A 20,932-nucleotide genomic window follows, 5' to 3' on the forward strand; every position below is an offset into this window, starting at 1 on the left:
TTATTTAAGAATATTGTGATTTGCATCGCAGCATTATTTTTTATGCTCGTTCTGCGTCGCGTTGTTGTACGCGAGCCACCTTTGACCTCCTGTCGCTGAAACAGGTTTCACTCCACCGTCAGCAACAGCTCAGTTTCGCCTTTAAACATCAACCTGCCCCTATTTTTGCCGGATTATGCAATCAGGGCTCAAGGGCTCAGTCGTAATGTTCGGGGGGACGTGGATGTCTGTTTCTCACTTCACTACATCTGAGCGATGTGTTGAGTTAGCCTGTTCCTTCTCGCTGGTATGTAAGACTCCGTAATCTCCGGCACTCCGATGCAGAAGGAATGTGTCGGAAAAGTAAACATTTAGAGTGCAAATGGACTGACGGTTTTCTCCCAGCTGTGTGTGTGTGGCTAAGTGTTTAAAGGGCCGAAGCACAGAATATTTACTTATTGTTTGGAAGTCATTCTGCACACAAGACCAGACATACAGTGCACATACAAATGCATTAAAATTGATGACTCTAATGCTTAATTAATGCCTAATATTGAGATAGAGGCTTCACATTAACACCTGATATTCTTAGAAAACCCGATTCATGCACTCTCAAACTCAAAAGTAATTATTTAATTGATTCACACATACAGCTGGAAAACGTAAGTGTATTCTTAAATCTTTATTTCTCGAAAACAGAAAATTGAAATAAATCATCACATTTAAAACAAGACTTTTTACAATATGCTGGAGTGTGAATAATACAAGTCAGGGAAATGATAAATACCACGAGTTTAAATCCTTCAAAAACCAGAGCAGTACCTCAGACTCAAAAACAATGGTTCGTTTTTCGCCTGCATTCAGTCAAGTTTGTGGTGTGTGTGTGTGTGTGAGAGAGAGAGAAACACAAGTCCACCTTCTATAGTACCTGATCCTAAAGGATTACAGGATAGAAATGTCCTCGACAAACATTTTTCAGCTGATCATCAGTAGGATGCAGTTTGAACACAAAGCTTTAAACAGAGAAGCCGATGTGGCACCGAGAGACGCTCGATGGAAAGAGTCGGCACATAACATCACGAAACAGACACGAAATAACTCATTCATCAACTGAACATCCATTTACAGTAACAATTTAAAAGAACGTGACAGTTTAGAAATGTGATTATAGACACGTGAGATTTTTCCAACATTCCTGTTTGCATAAAGATGACGTGCTTAAACGGTCACTATTTAACCTCGATCACCTGCGTAAGGTTTACGGCCACTTGTGTCACTCCGAGTGCAGGAAAGGTAAATACAGATTACAAGGCTTCAAGGTTATGGCCTGAACAAAGTGGCGGCTACATTCAAGCAGGTCCCCAGTGTTTACATACGCGAGAGCGCACGAATATCTCGGTGAGAACTTGGGAGATTCGATTTTTATCCAGGATGTTTGCAGGCACTTCACGAAACGATCCAGCTTTACTAATGTGTTTTGAAAATTGCATCAAATAAAATTGCTAAAATCACTGATAATTAACCTAAACAAGTGGATAAGTGATCAACAACGCTACCGCAGTTCACTAGCAGGTCGCTGCGCTCAAACACGCATCCAAAACAATACTAAAGGCTTTGGCATATGGACATCAATTAATATCAGAGCAGCAAGTGCACTTAGAACAGATTAATAAGGCAGCATATGTAGTGAGCCAGTGTAGTACTAACACACACACACACACACACACACACACACACACACACACACACACACACACACACAAATCTAGAGTAAAAAATGAACAGAACGAATCTTGGAACACGAGGCAGCACTAGGACAAACTGACCCAAGGATGTGCGCTGTGTAATTAATCCAAGACAGGAAACACCCTCAGGAAGCCGTTTTCCTCGCACTGGTGCTGCCTTGCACCGTGACGCAGGAGGCCTGTGAGAGACACACTCCCCAGTCGAGGGAATTACAAGCAGGATATCCATATTTTGCCTTGTTTGCCTAGATTTTAGCATTTCTACAAAACGTCACCCCTGACGTTCTCGACGCAAGTGCAGACGAGGGAGAATCAGGTGGTTACTGCATTATATAATAACTTCACCTTGTTATAATTCTAATATAATAGGACATAAAAAAAAAACTAATTTCTTTTTTTTTTTTACCTTAAGTGAAATATTAATCATTAATAACTAGGAGTGAGGACATTGAAGACAGTTATTAAAGTTTAGGTAAAATAATTCTGCATTATTTCTGCACTGTTTATTCGTGCCTCTGTGTCTGTCCTTGTTTTAGGCATGTCTAGGCGAGAGATTGTAAATATTTGCTCTAACCAATAAAAACAAACAATAATTTAAGACATAATAGGCCAACAAACTTCACATAACCTTTGAAAAAACAAAAACAACAACAACCACCTGGCTTAAGTGCCATCCTTTTTACGATGCTCTGCAAAATCAAGATACACGGAACCGTGCAAAGTCTTGAGCCACCCATCATTTCTTTACGTTAATAAAATGAAATGATAAAGATTTAACAGGAATAAAGAAATAGGAAAAAATGTTTGGACACTGTGTGACTTAACGAAAAAAAAAAAAAAAAACTGCTAAGGTACAGGGAAAAAATGAGAGACAGAAAAGTCCATCAGGAGGCCTGGAGAAGTATTCCTCGACACTACATTCAAAATATTTGAACGTCTGGAGCTTTGAAGGCAAAATGTAAAGAAATGAGGGGGGGCTCAAAACTTTCACACAATACTATACTAGACTGGACTAGTAGTAGCAGTTCAGCTCCTCGAACACACCTGAGGAACTAGTACAGATTGATTGATTTATCTGGAATTATTAAAACACCATCTAAGGATCAGAAAAATAACCATTGGCTCAAATACACAAAAAGAACTTGGAATAGCATAAACAACAAGCGTCAAAATGCATGATTTGATCTTGTTTACGCAAAATAAGCCCGAGTGCGTCTGAACTTCCAGACAGGCCTGACAACAGAAAAATCCAGGACCATCATCAAATTATGAACCATCTAATCCAGCTAGCTTAATAATAAAAATAATAATAATAATAATATGTTAAAAAGGTAACTGCCAGATTGGTACAGTGCTCAGAAGAGACTTGGTTCTGAATACTACACGAGCGAGGGAACAGAGCAGTCTTTAATGGCTCAGACTGTATCAGACTAGTGCAATATGCTGTCCACAGACAGGGGGCGCCGCAACTGACTGACTGCGTTTACACACAGATTCACAAATAAAATGGGAAGTTGTAAATGTCAGGGACCGTAAAGGAAGTGTGTGGATTTTCCTAAATCAGAGTTGAGGTGTATAGAAGTGCATTATCGTAGTTCTTGGTCGTTACACATTTTTTATGTTCTGCACACCGACCGTGAAGTTTCTCACCTGGAACGCGAGCACAGCGTATGTAATGGAGGCCAAATTTCACAACCCTCGTTCCAGGAGTAAATGTGTTCCAAAGTTCAGCTGGAACTCATATGAAGCTTGTGCCATCTCACTGAGCAGGAAGATCTACAACGACCTACAGTAGACCTACCGTAATGTACTGATATTCAGCTCAATTTTGATTTAAGACAGACTTTAAAAGAAAAAAAAAAATCCAAACTATAAATGTAAAAGACACAAAGCTTATCATGCCTCAGAGGAAGCACGTGTAGCCGTGACTCTCAGACTGGCAATTACATCCAGAAAATTGTGATGAAAATGTCAAAACCTATAAAAACGGTTCAAAACATAATGCAAATAGAATGCTGTTGTCCTTCATTATGTTGATACAAAAAAAAAACACCAATATGGTGAATAAAAGTGAGACTCAGGAGCGATTCTTAAAGGAATCACGTGACGGGTTCGTCTCCCCTGAACCAGTCTGCAACTCATTCGGCTTATCATTACACTTAAGCCCCTCCCACCCCAAACATAATTTAATAAATTATAATGAATATTTTAGGCAAACCTAGAAATAAGACCACAGATTAAAGAAAGAACTAACACACAGTCTTGAGTTCTAGCTTCAGACGCTCTGTCCATAGAGTTCGTTCAGGTCATTTCGGTCATGGGCTGTTGTGGAGTAAGACATTTGCTTAATAATATTGTACAGCGTCTACTCAGCGTAATACTGACTTCAGATGCAATTCACATTGACTCCATCAACGAACGTTTTGAAATGGATTGCAAAAAGTGTTTCTTTGATCAATTTGGACACGGAAATGTCTGAAAGTTCGCACAAAATGTCCATAATTAAAAAAAAAAAAATAAAACAAACACACTGATGGATGATTACTTCAGGTGTCCGTGTTGTTTTCCTTGGAATACTCCTCCACCAGCTGCTCGTAGGAATGACCGCGATCAGATCCGTCCGTGAACACGGACTCCTCCGATTCTGAGCACTGCTCCTCCTTGGAATCGGTCTCGGACTCACCGTTTTCATCCGAGGTCGAGAGCTTGACCTTGACCTGGTCATCTTCGTCCTCATCCACCAGGCTGTTGTTCAGCAGGTTCTCTTCATCAATAAAAGTGATGTTGGCATTCTGAATAATAACCGGCTGATACTCATTCGAGTCCCACGCATGACGTCCAGGAGCGCAGCCCCCGGGCCCGAGGGTCCTGTGCTCCTCCCCTGCCTCTTTATCCAACTGATTCTCATACATCGTCCCCATGTCCGCTTCCAGCTCACCCTCAACCTGCATCTCATTTAGGAGTGGGCCTTCATCCGAGCCCAGCAGGTAGCTTTTGGACTTGGAGAAGACCACCGTGACGCGGTCACTGAAGCTGTAGCGGCGTTTCTGCCTGGGCGATTGCTCTAGGTTGACGATTGCGTTTCCGTTGATGCAGACGGCATCGTTGCAGCTCTGGGAGCGGAGGAATTCGTTCTGCTTTATGGTGCTGATGGCACCGGCATTCTGATCTCGTTCCTTCTTGGTACCGATCTGTTTGATGAGGTCGTTGTAGCCCTCCCGTTTCTTGGACAGGAAGCTGAAGATGTTGACGTCACTGCCGGCGGGTGGTAACTGCAAGGCCTTGTTGGCCTCTTTGTAGTGCTTGATCTCATCCAGCGTGAGCTTGTGACGTTTCCGCCGCTTCTTCAGAGCTTTGTGAGCCTCGATGACCATCCGCACCTTCCAGTTAAAGAAGAGGGAGAGCCAGGCCAAACCCAGGTATATCCATACCTCCACAAAGTAGCGATACAGAGTGGGGTAGTTTGCATTGGGATTAACACCTAGAAACACAGACACAGAGCTCGGATGTGAAAACAACATCTACAGAGCAGCAGTAGTAGAAACTAGAGATAAGCCTGACGTCTGGGGCATGAGCACATTCTCGTTTAACTAGTTTGTCTTGGGAAAGTTGATACCCAATAAAATGGAACCTTTGTAATCGCACACTGATTGCTGCAATGCCAGTTATCATATGCATACACAACCAGGAACAGAAGTGCACAATCATTCCCAGTATAGGCTGATAACTTTGCAAATAATCTGTTCTGTATAATTTTTCCTCAATTCAACACATGCACACCCATGCAACAATCACCTGCTACAAGATCACCAAATCCAATCGTTGTCAAGGTGACGAAGGAAAAGTACAAGCCCTCTATGTAGGTCCAACCCTCCTGAGACATGAAAATGAATGGAGGAATGACCAAATGAACCAGTACACCCCATATCACAAAGATGGCTGTGCAGGTGAACTGTGCCTTCCTCTGGAAAGAAAAAAAGACAGACATGGAAGAAGGATATTAAAATATGTATCAAGGACAAAGTATGGTTTGATTTTAAAACACCAATTTATTAAAAATAATAATTAAAGGCTTTGCACGGAGGGCCCACACCGTATGTTTATGAAACAGGTTGTGCTTACCAATGAAACACCTCGTTTAGTGAGAGATTGTCCGAGGTGTTTTGCTCTTCCGCCAAAAAACTTGCCAAGTTCACTGATCCAGGTCAGACAGAGTGGTACACCAAAGAGTCCGTAGAAAATGCAAAAAACCCTCCCGGATGAGGTTTTAGGGGCAATGTTGCCATAACCTGATGGAATAGAAAAGAAAAAAAATTAATAAAAAACACACACATTCAACTTCTATTTCAATACCTTTATGCCTGTATGTTTTTTACATAAACACACACACACACACCACATCAGTCATATCACTGCTATATAAAGCAGTATACCCATTATTGCTACTGTATACGCCCCTTTATGCCCAGCATAATTTTTTTTTATAATTACATTACTGTGCAAAAGTCCTGGGAACATATTTAAACATTTTTTTATAAATGCCATACGATGCTTTTGAAAACATTTCTACCCAAAGTGCACGTCTATAAAGAGCATTAAAGGGTTATAAAATAAACAGTCAGTACTTGGTGTGAAAACTCTTTGCTTTAGTGTTAGAAACAGATCTGTGTAGCTTTATAATTAATATAACAGCTGTTAGGTTTTACTGAGCATGCTGGAGAATATCGGTTCCTCTGGGAACTCGAACTCTTTTGTTTTCATCTGAAAGCTGCCCGGTTGTTTCCAGACGCTCTCTATGTACATTAATATGTTCCTTTTCTTACAGGTATGTAAATATTCTTCTGCAATGTTATTTATTCATTTATTTTTAAGGTACATTTGGACACGCACACACATACACATAATTTATAATACTTACTGCAGCTCAAATACATAAGACAAGCAGTACACCAACCCCTGTACACATGACCCCTTATATCATAGCCTTATATACATTATTGTTTTTCATGCGAAATATGCCACTTGTGCACTTCTGGTTACTCGTATATGAACTTTGCACGATAGCAATAAAGTTTAATCTAATCTTATCTAATCTACTCTATCTGGCAGAAGTTATCTGAAATCCACTGAATATATCTGAGATTTCTACCACCCGGGAGTTCAGCGGCTTATTATTATTATTATTATTATTTGTTCTATTTTGATTTAACTTTTTTTTTTTTTTTGCAAAAGAAGAATCTAAATAAGGGTGTTTCTGTCCTGAATTGTTCTTAACATCAACAACATATTGCTTAAAAATCAACTGCTATCAAATACAGTATAAAGCTCAAATGTTCCATCTCACCCCATCAAGGAGGAAAACATTACGGCTCAACTTCCTGGATACACAAAACTGTCAGATAGAAATAATCCAAGGTCGGTATTTAGCAAAAAGCCATGTTATTTTGTATTTGAACAGCCTTGAAGGAAATGGCCTCTAATGTCTCTGTTGAGACCACCGGCTTATCAAACTCTCCGCTAATCTTCAAGTTTCTTCTCAAGCAACTTTCATTCTTATCGGAGAACAACAGTACTGAACGTTTAGACTCCGAACATTCTGACAAATTGCTAAAAAGTTCACCTGAGTGATCCATCAGCCAGGTCCATACGATCCCTAAGACCTATCTAACTTATAAATATTTTGATTTTTATAGGAATTAAATCCTGAACGGAATCTTTGACCCACAGGGAAAATAAATAAAGTCAACTACTTCCTGCCCTTTGTGATTAGTTAAGATAAACCAGCCTTCCTCTGTTTATCCTCAAACAATAAACAGATTGAGTGATTCTCACGGTCGAAGAGAAAGATGCGACTCTTACCGATGGTTGTGATGACCGTAGCAGCAAATATGACAGCGTTCGGCCAGTTCCAATTATTGAAGGGTTTGTCTCCCGTGATGGTGACTCCCTGTCCCGCAGCCTCGGACACCACCTAGATTGAAACAGATGACCATTTTAGGATGATTTTTTTTTTTTTACACAATTTGAAGATGAGCAGTCAGAACCTGTGGTGCGCGACACCAGAAGCTGTCTCACATCCTTCCTGTGACTGACTGAGATGGTCAGATGGTACTTGATGAGGATCCTGCAAACAGGCCACCCTCAGACATGAGTAGGCTCTTCCTCACCTGGAGGGCTTTTTGGAAATGACTCAGGGCTCTCAGCACGCAATGCTATCGCAGAGACGCGGCAGACTAAACTTTAATGCGTCCCTAAACAGCGATTTGGCAGTCGAGTAATCAGAGATGAAAAGTGCAGCTGGGGTCCGGGCCTGGGGGGGATTTAAAGTCGCTTCCAGTTGAAGATAAACAAATCACTTTTCACAGCAGACTATTACGTTATTTGAAATAAAAATATAAACATTTGATTGTTTTGATTAAATCAACACAAAACTCAATCCATGCCTAGGAAATCATAAACTTCTTATTTACCCCACTGGGCAAGTAAAGCTCTAGGGTTCTGCCCCGTTCAGTGTTTTGTTTCCCTGAAAAATAACTGCGTAGGCTGACATGCACATCATGTTTGCGTCTTTGATGAAGAAAAAAAAAAAAAAAGTCTAATCATAAGCTGGGTCAATCAAAAAAATGTTTTAAGGGTGCACTTTTTTTTTTCGTTTTTATTAACATTTCCATGTGCGAGGTGCGTTCAAGTCAAAGCGGGACTTTTGATATGTGCAGAATAACTGAACGCCGTTAAAATACACTCATCCTAGTTCCAAGTGTTTCACTAGTGCTTGGACACCATCAAGGTAGAAAGTTTCCCCAATACGCCAGAGCCATGACCGGACTGCCTGCTTCACGTCTGAAGCTTTAACGCTGGCCTCCCAGGAACTCCTTTAATGGTCCAAACATGCAAATGTTAATAACCGCCATTAGTTTTTATTATCTCTTTATGGATATACATGCGTATATTGGTTCACATTCATTGCATTTATCCTTACAAATTATTATTATTATTTTTATATATACTTGCACACTATTACTGTACTTATTTATATGCATATTTATTTTCATGCATATCTATTCTTATAATTGTACACCACTATGGCTTGTGTACTTTGCACACAAGAATTTCACTCACATGTCCTGTACCAGTGTATCAGTAACGTGATGTGACAATAAAAGTGATTTAATTTGAAATATGCTCAATGAGAGACTGCTTGAGAATTAACTACTGCTTGTGTTTCAGAAATAAATGGAACTTTATTTCATTTTCATTAGCCTGTGAAAAACTGACCCAGTGGAACTTGTAAGAGAAGCGTCCGTGTGTCAGGAGCGGTTTCGGTTCCTATAAACCAGCGCCTGTCGCAAGCTCTTATTTGCTTACTGTTTCTTTATTCGTACAGAATTAGGTTTACACAGAATTGCACAACGCAGCGCAACACTGTGGGTTACTTTTAAATGTAGATCATGTTCACTCCTGATAAATATTCAGCGTTTAACTACTGAATGTACAATTCCCTGCTGCTTGATTTCTTTTTCTTTTGTCTAAAGTGAAAAAAGATTACAGCTTGTGTATTTTGTGTTCTTTCTCTAGTTGGAGTGATTTTTACTCTGTTATGGAATTTTCTCCATATGGGACCCAATAAGTCACCAACTCAACCAGATCTGCTCGAAGTGTAACTGTAGAATAAAACGCTGGTCATTTTAATGAAACACTTTCGTAAGTGGTGATAAATGTGATGAATTTAAGGAAGAGAGTTCGGATTGTCATGACGGTATTTATTGCCCACCTTCCACTTCAGCTCAAGTTAATTAGCAGCTCCATCGGAGGAGGCCTGGGCCATCGTACAGCTTTCACACCTAGCCGTTGCCTCCGTGTGTGTGTGTGTGTGTGTGTGTGTGTGTGTGTGTGTGTGTGTGTGTCTCAGGGCGAGCAGCGGCTCTTTAAAACTGCGACCGATCCAAGCTGACCTGCTCATGACCTCACTTCGCTACACGCCATTGTCTAGGCCGCGTTGTGTTTAACCAGTTGCGCAGCGCAAATATGGTGTTGATAAACACGGCCTCGGTAAAATATTCTTGACAAACGTCTTATAATGCAAGAAGCTGAACTCGTACAGACCGAGGAATGTGAAAGTGTTTATCCGTTGAGGAAGCGTAAGCAAACAAGTGGACTTCTACTTCGTCATGATCTGCACCTAATTCTCACTTCTGTAAATTCACATGACACGATGAAACACGAACGCTGGGGTCGAACTCTGTAAGGCAGAATATTTTTTTCTCTAATACTAATTTTTTTTTCCGTGTTTTACACACAAATCTGATGATTTCCATAATATATCGGAGTCATTTCTGTACGCGCTCCATGACCTAAAATATATCTGATACACGATCATGTGACTTACGATCATGTGACTTAAATATGAACGGATGGCACTCATGCAGCCTTTTTGCGTCCGTGCATGCGCAGGACGATCGCGGACTTCATCAGTCAACGCCTGAAACGCAGCGGTGCTAGCAAAAGCTGCAAAAATAACTAAAGCAGGGCAACAAATTTTTTTTCCTTCTTTTTGAACTCAACAAATTGAGCTGCCGAACTGCTCGCTGTCCTACAGAGTAAAATCCCAAGAACATTTTTTGTTAAATTGCATCTATTGTTTGAAATTAATGAATGATCCGAAACATTTCCATTAACAGCCGTTTGGCAGACGCCCTTATCAAGAGTTACGTTTTTATCTCATTAAAAACATATGGGCAGTTGAGGGTTAAAGGCAGCGGCAGCTTGGTGGTGCTGGGGTTTAAAAGTTCAACACTGAAACCTCTGAGTAAAAAGTGTATCGATGCGTGCATGACTGCTGTTTCAGCAGATAGACGAATCCACGTTAATAAATAATAAAAAAAATTCCCCTCTGCTAAAAACATTCACAACAAGTGTGATTCTTTCTTATTCACAGAAAGTGTAACGTGCACCAAATAGTGACCCTCATAAAGCACAGACTCTGATCCTGATGTCCTGAGCAGACGGAACAAGTGACCCTCAGAGACAAAACAGAGACGTTGAACGGCAGGACCAGGAGCAGCAGGTCATAACTCAGTAGTCGCTTTGCTAATGTTGGAATGTAGGACGGAGTTGGACTTTGATTTACAAGGCCAAAGACTTTTTGCTCTGTGGTGCTCAAGCTTCTATAAACAGAAGTGCGCTGAAGTACTCGCCATTTGTGGCTTAAACACATCATGATGCTTTCACTCTGCAGTCTGTGGAAAATTCTGTTATTGAGAAAGAAGTATCCATTCACACTTCTGCGGTCATGGTGTTGGCAGGAAAAATTTCAGTGCAAGAATGAAAGTGTTTTTAAGGTCCTCTTCAGTAAAAAATAATTATTTTGCAATACTTTCTTACTGAAGTGTTTCTGAAAAGGAAGCTGGTTTAATTGCAGAAGTTAGTTCTTGTAGCACATGAAGCTCAGAAGGAGAGGACAGACACTAACCCGGGCGTGTGGGATGATCAGATGCTGGGATGCTCTCCTACGATCGACTAGTATGACTTTGAAAAAGGGGGTTTAGACAAACATGCAGACAATCTTTCTGGAATCTTGAACAAATATGTACAAGGGAAATTAAACCAGAACTTGTGATGAAACGTTTGATGTAATGAAACAGTTCCTGGGAGGCCGGCAGTTTAAATGTGAATAAGACGGACATTCACAGATCGTGGCTCCGGCGTACTGAGAAAACCTTCTACCTTGATGGTGTCCAAGCTCTAGTGAGACACTGGGACAAGTGCATTAGTGTATCAGGGGATTATATAGAGACATAAAGGGAGTGTTTACTCTCAGGACTGTGTTCTGTTATTCTGTACTGTTATCAAAAGTCCTGGTTTGACTTGAACGCCCTGCTTAGTTACAATGCATGAGTCAGCAGTGACAGCTGTTGCGATTTAGCACGTTGGAAATAACCGACTTGATAAACTGGAGATAAACCTATGCCTCAGTTCATAAAGAGACATTTTAATAGATAAGACGCATCTGATGAGCAAACCAAGTCTGTCTCTACAACAAATAATCTCCAACGAGCACAAGAATGATTTGTGAGCGTGTGTCTGGATTGTGCACATTTTACCCGGCCTTTTAAAATCCTTTACACTACAGAAGGCACAGTTCTCCATTTCTTCATATCACTAAGCCAAAGTTTTCATGCTTGCAAACTGCAATGATTCACAAGTTAGGAAGGTTTTGGGTTCGACTAGCATTCATACCTTCACGTCTTATGATTTTAGTTCCTGGAAATTTCGTAACATCTGACCACATCATCATCATCATCATCATACTCAAACCCACACACAAACACAAAGCTGAAAACAAATATGTACGGGTGCTACATGTCCTGTTTTAGCTCTTTGCACGTAAGCTGTATGCAGCTTCTATCGTAACCTTGACCAGAACTTTCCTGACGCACTCGCACTCCGATGTGGGTTAAATCGCAGTGGTGCTGCCAACCACAAGCAAACAGCACAACCGCAATCATTATGACACTTTGTTTTTAACTCGGCATCACGCTGCCATCACGAGTCCAAACGAGAGGTTTCCTGCGCAACCCTTGAAACCCCTTTGGGAATTCAAGTAGCTGTTTTTAATAGCGCTGCCTAACCACCGGCTTCGGTCGGATTCCTAAAAACGTGCAAAAGTACAGCATTTACAGCAGCACATTTACAGAAAAAAATTATTTAAAGGTTCCAGGCAACCTTGATTAAGATTGGAAAGTGCAACAGAACGAGTAACAGTAATGATTTTGTCTCTGTATCAAGACAAACAGTCAGCGTTTGATCTGTGTGTTGTAAAGCTAAAATGTTCATTTGCTTAACTGTGCCGTGCAAGTCATCTTTAAATGTTATACGATGAGACGTGTTCCAAATACTTGGACCTCCATCCAAGTATTCTGTCCTGTTAAAACACTCACATTTTGGTTATGAGGTTCAGTGAGAGGGAGGAAAAGGAATGAAAGCGATGCAGAAACCAAAACCAAGACTTGACATATCCGATAGAACCTCCTAACCTCCTTCATTGGTTGAAACTTCAAATCAGACTTTACTTCTAGACCTCTGAGAATCACCTCTAAACAAAAATAAAAATACAGTATGGTGAAAACATTTCTTCATATTTTCCTTCCAAAGACTCCAGATTTTCTTGTATTTTCTAATGCAGTGTTGAGGATCTACTGTAGATCTCCAGGCTTCCTGAAGGACGTTTTTGTCTCTCGTCATGTCCACTCCAGTCCCTCTACCTCATCAGTTTAAGAGGAATGTTTTTGGTTTGTTAAGCCACACAGTGATCTATGGATCATATAAGCACATCTTAAACAAACATCTACATTAAGTTCTGACCCAGTGAGAAACAGGTGCAGATGATCAGGTGGTGATTAGTTACTGATCATGATGAGTGATGAGGGGTTGGAACAGACGAGAGGGGAAATGAGGTCGCTGCTCAGACTGTTACATAAACAAATTTATGTATCTTTAGGCACTTTGCAGCCTGTCGCAGTCAAACATTTGTTCCTGTTTCTTTAATTTAATCTTCATCATTTAAATTAATGTAATATAAAGGGATGAGGGGTGACTGAAGGCTTTTGCACAGTACTGTAAGCAAGTAAACATTGAAATGGCACATAAATATAACTAAAGACTAGTAATATACTATACTAAAAGAAACAGTCATGCAAAAGGGTTTTATTTAATTTGATCTCTACATTACGCGTAGATGGTGTATAAGGAGGCACTTTAACAAACATTGTGATGATAACAGTGGGTCTGACTGAACCAAGCCATGTTAGTGAAGTTTCAATTCCTCTTTACTAAAAGTTCCGCTGAATTCTCGAAAGCCAGCAACAATTATTATACACATACAGTTTTTTTTTCTATAATAATAACTCGTTTAAAGGGATCTGTATGGTGCACAAACTGTATAATAATAAAGGCAATTCAAAAAGATGTGACTTAAACAGATTTTAAAAGGTATAATGTTCATTATGTTAAAGATTTCTCTAAGTAGGGATTTTTATTTTCCACTTCCTGGGTCAAACCACAAAATCAATGTGTGTCACAGAAGGTGCACAACAGTCCACGTGAAATATTAATTATTAAAAAGCACAAAGTGTAGTTTCTTACTAAATTTTCTAAACTAAAGTGCAGTCGTTGGCAAACGTGGTACAAGTGGATTAATAGAATTTGGAACACAGCGTTACAATATACAGTATATGCAAATATTTCAACTGATGCTTTGGGTCACATCTCACATCAATCCTGCTGTGACTTAAATGTTTCTGCCTCCAAGTGTTTTATTCTTTACGTAACTTTACGGAACAGGTTTCAGTTCTATGACACAGGACGGGAGTGAATGGGGAATAAACGTTGCATCAGGTAAACTGAAAGTTCACAAACATGACCAACTTGTATCGCGCTGCCTCTACTGATAAACAGCACGCAACAAAAACCACAACGACAAACTGCGTCTGTTATCAGGTGGGCCGATGCGTGGCTGAGGGATTGGAACTGTGTGCAGTTTTACATTTCTGTGTGTGTAGAGAGCGCACAAGAAGAAGCTCAAGAAGAGCCGACTGCCAGAAAAGCAAACAATTTAACAGCCGGTTTCAGATGTGGTAGAAAAGACCATCAATTCCACAAACACAAAAACAAACACCGTTAAAAAAAAAAAAAACGGATACACAACGAAGTGCCGATTTCACAACCGTCGTGTCGCTCCTGCCGTCCCGTCATCACGCCGTGAAAACATGAGCCGTGAGCCACCGAGTCAGCTAAACAAAAGGCTGAGTGTGCACAAGCTTCTTTTTCATGTTCGGGGAAATTTAACCATCCGAATCAGCCTTTCTGCTGTGTTTGCTCTCTCAAGTCTTTTTTCAATCATAATCCTCGCGTATTTGCATAACCCTTACTGAAGTTATATTTTCAAGTTTCCCATAACAGCTGTCACACGGCGCGTCCTGTCATTATCACAATAACCGTCTCAGTGAAGCCTCTTAAAAAACGAGCTTCCCTGTGTGAAGCTGTGCAGCACCAAAGCGCTGGGCTTAAAGCAGGCAGGTCTGGTCAGGTTCGGGATCCGATTACGTTAGTGATTTACGTCGACTCCTCTCCTGGCAGGTAGTTAAACTAATCTCAAAAAGAAAGACCCCCCTGAAGCATAAATACACAATAATTTTGTTTAATTAAATTTCGCTTTTATGGCGCTTTTAAGAATTTTCATTGTCGCAAAGCAGCTTTACACAATCACAAAGAAATGATTGAAATTTGTACGAAATGTGAAAAATGTGTATGAAATCAAATCAAAATGATTAGTCGTCCCTGACGAGCAAGCCGTGGGCGACGAGTTCTTCTATTTCGGGCAATCGAGGGGGGGCGGGGAAAAACAACAACAACAACTGTGGTCCTGTTTAAACCTTTGATTCTTCTTTTCACACGTTTCATTTGTTCTGCGAGTTTCCCTCTTCTCAGTGACACAGTGATCATTTTGCCTTGCGATTAAACCAGGGAATGTTCACTCCTGTTGGATTTGACACTTCGTTCAGACCTTGTGTTAGCAGAACATTTTCAAAGGTGGTCAGAGACGCCGATGGAGATGTGAAGCTCACAACTGCTTCCCAACACCATGTGACTGAGCTAATAGTGTCCCTGTACATTCAGAACATTCTTTAGCTTTAAAGTTCTCGATCTGTTTTCGTTGAGCCGTTTCAACTGAGAAATCTGTTATCCATACTCGGGGAAAATCCGCCAAGTCCTTGACGCTCTTTCACATTATGCTTTCGCTTTGCCATTTGACTCGGGGCTACAAACTAAGATAATTATTCAAGTCCCATTGCAGGTCGTAGGACAGGGTGTTGAGGCTTATCCAGAAGATTTGGGCTGGAGTGTGTGTGTACAGGCTTTTGTTGAAATTAGGCAGAAGCCACACCTGATTCCACCTGTTTAATTAGTTGTTCTTGGCTGTCAATTGATCATCAGGTGTGGCAACATCAGGTTGGACTGAAAACATGCACACACACACACACACACACAAGATTTCATACCACTGTCACAAAACAATCCAAATATTCTATTCGATTCTTGTAAGAAGTCAGCAGCCGAGTTTCCAGGGAAATCTGTTAGAAGAGTTACAGTGAGGTTTAACACGAGCAGAAATGAAGGTAAACATCAAACCTACTGTAAAAGATAACAATCGGGTTTCATTGTTGGCTCAGAAAATGAAAGTACATGAGCTCTTTTTTTCCAGCAACAATAAAATATAATTAAATTAATAAATTACAAAACCATGACAAAGCAGTAGATCAAAAAAATTGGACGAGCATGAAGCTTTAAACTGGACGGAATAAAACGGACTAAAGTTCTGCCACATCACGGCCTTTCACTGGAGATAGAAACAATGGAATGAAAGAGCTTTAAACCTAAAAAAAAAAGAGTCAACTTTCATTATGAGATAAACATTTTGCACAACAGAAAATCAGAAGATTAATTGTTACTATTGATATGCAGGTCATTGATGTTGAATTTTTCATTTCAAGTTTTAAATAATCTTCCAACTCTACTCCAGTGCAACTGCTAATGTTCACTCTCTCTCTTCATGCTACGTCTTTCTGCTACGTGCCTCCTCTTATTCATGTTAATGACTGCTTTGACTTGTACTTAGGTCTTAATTTTTAATGAACTCCCTTCAAACTCTGTTCTGCTAACACAAGGTCTGAACGAAGTGTCAAACCCAACAGGAGTGAACGTTCCCTGAATTAATCGCAAGACGAAACAAATCACTGTGTCACTGATGGAGAGAAGAGAGGAAAACTTGCAGAACAAGTGAAACGTGTGAAAAGAGGAAAAACGAGACCAGAACACATACACAACCTGAATGCCACTCCAGAACATTATTATCTGGGCCAATTATAAAATAATGGAAAATGGTTGCAAAGGTCTTTGGCTCCGTTTCAGTTCGAGTCCATCATAAATGCTATCATATCGTTGCAAAGTTAATGATCTTCAGAGGAATTTGGACATGGGCATTCATGGCTAGTTTGCTTAGTTGTCGTCATATATAAGCCAAGTAAAGCAGATGAATCTATAACCGCGGTCCTAACCTCTGAAACCCGCAGCAGGGTAAATGTTAACAGCTGTTTTGAGCATCTCTGGATTACACATTTCATCCAGGAAGCTGAACCTAAGCTTATCCCGTCCCCGTCCCCCCCCACCGCCGAAGTGCAACGGTGAGAGCGGTGTGCATTCATTATTCCGTTGTGTAATGACCCTGTAAAGCTTTAACAGAGTTCCTATGTTCTGGTTAATCAGACCTAAAGGACAACTATTCTATAACAAGACTAATATGGTCCATTTACAAGAATGTTAACTCTGATGGAAATGTACATCTAGGGCTGAACAGGTTAATTATTTGCCATTTCCAAAGAATGCAGCTGTTAATGGAAAAACGACACCCTAACACACACACACACCTGCATGGTGCATGCTGTAAAAAAAAAGAAAAAAAGAAAAGAAAAAAAAGCTGCATACACCGATCATCCTCGATACTGAAACCTTAAAAGCCCAATATGGTGTAGGTTCCACGAGACCTCTTACAGGATCTGGCACCAGGAAGTTAACAGTAGATCCTGTAAGTGCTGTAAGAGGCAAGGAGGAGACTTGTTTTTCCAGATTGGAGGCCGGATCAAAAGCCTTAAAGTCTTTGCTAGTTAAACCCCAAACCTAGTAAACCGTGATGCTCTGGGTGTCCTGACACCTTTCTATTGTGGCCAACTTTTTTTTTTTCAGAACTTTACATATGCAAATTATTTTGCACTGCGACAAATGCACTTCTCGTTAGATAACTGTATTTCGTTGCCTTTTACCATACAGGTACATGTGCAGTGACAAAATTGAATCGAGTCTAATCTAATTGAATCCACATTAGCATTTCTGTGGGTTTAGATCGGACAGGCTAGCCTTCGATCCACACGAGCATAGATGAGCCTGGGATGCCCATGATCTTGTTAACAGTTTCTATAAATGATAATCAATGCTAATGGTGGCACTATGGCCTCGCAACAGCAGGATCCGGGTTCGATTCCCTTCTCAGGTCATTCCCAAATTGCCCGTTGTGTATGTGCGCCCTGTGATAGACGGGCACCCTGTCCAGGGTGTACCCCACCTCGTACCCTAAGTCTCCTGTACAGGATAGTACAGTGCTATAGAAGATGAACCAATGAATGAACAATGTTAATCAATTCACCTGGAGGCGGTGTTAATGTTATGGCTGATCGATGTATGTTAGCGATGACATTGTTGACTTTTTCAATACTGCACGATAACATAAAACAATAAACAAGTAGCTTCATGAGTCACAAAGTGACAAGCCATTCGGCAATTAAAAAAAAACAAAGTATGTACTTGAGTACAAACCTAGAACACGGTGTAATCATTTATAACACTGTGTAATAAGCACATGGCGTTTTTAATATGCCCCGTCCCAGCTGCCACATGGCGCTCCTGGCTAAAGAAGTCTAAAGCAGACACACAAAAGCAGCCCCCAGGACCCCAGTCCACCCTCCCACCCCCGAGCCATACCCAACCTTCACTTCCAAGCCAATCTGCCATCAGTGAACTGTGACAAAAGAGAAGTGAAGCGGGGGATGGGAGTCGTGTTTTTTCTCCTCCCTCTGAATGGACGATAGTTTGGGAAAAAGGGGCGTGGTGTAAGGATTCATGCATTATGGAGACGCCTGAGGGTACTCAATGGTGCAGGAGGAACAAGGGGGTCTGAACATGTCTCTGCATGTCTGATCTTTTTCAGACGAATACACCTGCTACAGAATCTTTATATCTTTTGACACTCTGGATAGGCTTAAAAGTGACAAGGACAAGAATTAGGCGTTTTAATGTACTCACAAGTGTGGATATAGTGAGAGGGGAAAAAAAAACCTTTCACAAGCAGCCTTGTCATGAAATGTCATGACTGAGTACAGGACAAGAACTGATCCGAAATACGCCAAAATCTCTCTTTTCTACTAATGTTTTTCTACTACTCTACTCAATTTGAGCATTTCGTTCTTAATGTGAGCATTTCCTCCGTTTATTCATAACAAGGTTCTTGAATAACCTTAAAATTTCAATAGCTTCTGATATCTTTTGTACATCGCAGCCAAAACACTGGAAAAAAAATACAGTGTTGTAAAAGGGTGATTGTATGAGAGCTGGGATATACAGTACAGATAACATGCAACCATCTGTTTTTAAAAGTAAAAGCTTAGGCACTTTTATACAGTTAATGTGACATGCAACGCTAACAAAATGCACTGATTTGATTTGTTTTTGCAAAATGTTAAAACAATAAAAAGGCTTAATAATTAAACACGAGACGTGCATGTGCTCTACCAGGCAAAAAAAAAAGAAAGACAAGAAACCAGACTGATGAGACTGCTGTCTAGACAACAACACTATTAAAAAAATACTAATGAGATCAGATTATATTTAGATTAGATCCTTATGACACGCGTTCCTGCACTATTTCAATTCCTCACGAGGACAAACTGCATTTCCTATAGTCGGAGTTAGTTGCTGTGTACGTTAGCAAAATCGTTGTCCTTATAAAGCATCGAGCCTATCAAAACAGATAATGAGTTGTAAACAGGTTTAAGCGTGTTCCTTCCTGTTTTGCTGCTGGCTACTTTGGATATGAAGTTCTGCAACATGTGCATTGTCGCAGAGCCCCTGTGCAGCACTTAAAATAAAAAAAGAAGAAGAAATGAATAGAAATTCTTGTAACGTTTCTAATATAAGTCAGAAATATTGAAAATAAGTATTTCAATTTTAAGAAATCTGACCTCACAGGAAGTTCATGCACAAAGATGAACAAAAATGTTGCAAATATGCAGCTTTAAATCAGACCTTGAATATTCTGATTGTTTTAGGGGAGTGCTTACATTGGCAATTCGTTTTTTTTTTTAAAACACACACACATGTCCACAAACACACACACATTTTATATATATATATATATATATATATATATATATTTCAAGACCATTCTAATTCCATATCGGTCCTGAGAGCCGAACTCTACGTATGTATATGTACATTGCAATTTCTGCTGACGGTTTCTCTTTATTTATAGCTGATTACTATAAATTCAATCAATGTCTTCAAGCAGGAAGTGGTTAAACAATAAGCAAAATAATGATACTTTACATTATACCATATGAGGATGGTACAATGATATACAGTATATTATTTAAACTATATAAAATATAATAATAATAATATATATATATATATATATATATATATATATATATATATATATTTTTTTTTATTCTACCATCCTCATATGAGCACAAAGATTTTGCTAATTGTTTAACTTCTTCCTGGTTGTGTACAAAATTTTATATATATATATATATATATATATATATATAAGAGAGATAAGAGAGAATGTGTTGAAGTAAATGACTAAAATGCCACACCTCCAGTATTCTGTTGAGATCTGGTTCAGTGAGACAGGGGTGATCTTTTAGGATCTTGCTCTTCTCCAGTCTGTACCGCTTCATTGCGCTGCTCCAGTTCGGCTCCTCCAGCACTTGGAAGATCGCAGCCCCGATGGACAGGTAGAAGATGACCGCAGAAGTCAGTAAGGGCCCCTTATCAACCATCCTTACGCGCAGGGAGGGAGGCAGAGAGAGAGAGCGCGCGCGCAGCCCCGCACAGGGTCACCGGGTGTCGGGTTCAGGGGCGCATGCCCGGCCGCGCGCGAGGCGCCTCTTCTTCTGTCTCGCTCTCTTTCGTCCAGAAGAAAAAACGATCTTCTGTTCTTTCCAGTTCACACGTGCACCTTCCGCTGACGCCAGTTACAGAAGTGTGTTAGTGTGTGTGTGTGTGTGTGCACCCGACTGTACCCATGTCCGTGCCCATGTGCGCGCGGAGCCCGGAGCGCAGCGCTTGATTAAAGCGCCCGTGCGCAGCAGGAGGGGAAGGGGGCGGGGCCTGCTACGGCGGCTCAGAGGTACACAATGAAGTACAACTTGATGAACCACCAGCAGCACAACCACATGACGCAACAACAACCCTCAGACTGTGGGGAAACAGGTTCAAGAGTCAGAGCGACATTTCTGTGGGAAAACAAGACAGCTTTTATGTTTATTTCATTATCCTTTTTTTTATTGCACTTCCCATTGCATATTTATGGCATT

General features: G+C 40.4%; 1 protein-coding gene across 1 annotated transcript; it reads right to left on the reverse strand.

The window, feature by feature from the left end:
• Nucleotides 1-642: 642 nt before the first annotated feature.
• Nucleotides 643-20,663, reverse strand: kcnk5a (potassium channel, subfamily K, member 5a). Its single transcript, XM_053510398.1, has 5 exons — nt 20,210-20,663; nt 7,584-7,695; nt 5,847-6,013; nt 5,520-5,688; nt 643-5,205 (listed from the first exon to the last, which is right to left on the reverse strand). Exons 1-5 carry the CDS (start codon nt 20,393-20,395, stop codon nt 4,271-4,273), a joined length of 1,569 nt encoding a protein of 522 aa, XP_053366373.1. The 5' UTR covers nt 20,396-20,663; the 3' UTR covers nt 643-4,270.
• Nucleotides 20,664-20,932: the final 269 nt, after the last annotated feature.

This window comes from Clarias gariepinus, chromosome 13, assembly GCF_024256425.1.
Source record: "Clarias gariepinus isolate MV-2021 ecotype Netherlands chromosome 13, CGAR_prim_01v2, whole genome shotgun sequence".
NCBI classification, from domain to species: Eukaryota; Metazoa; Chordata; class Actinopteri; order Siluriformes; family Clariidae; genus Clarias; species Clarias gariepinus.

Bases quoted from the DNA above. Each gene is read 5' to 3' on its own strand.
- kcnk5a (XM_053510398.1), bottom strand. From the start codon at position 20,395: ATGGTTGATAAGGGGCCCTTACTGACTTCTGCGGTCATCTTCTACCTG. The intron at 6,014-7,583 runs GTAAGAGTCGCA...CTATTCCATCAG, and splicing joins TACGGTCATCACAACCATCG to GTTATGGCAACATTGCCCCT. The intron at 5,689-5,846 runs GTAAGCACAACC...TTTTCTTTCCAG, and splicing joins CTAAACGAGGTGTTTCATTG to AGGAAGGCACAGTTCACCTG.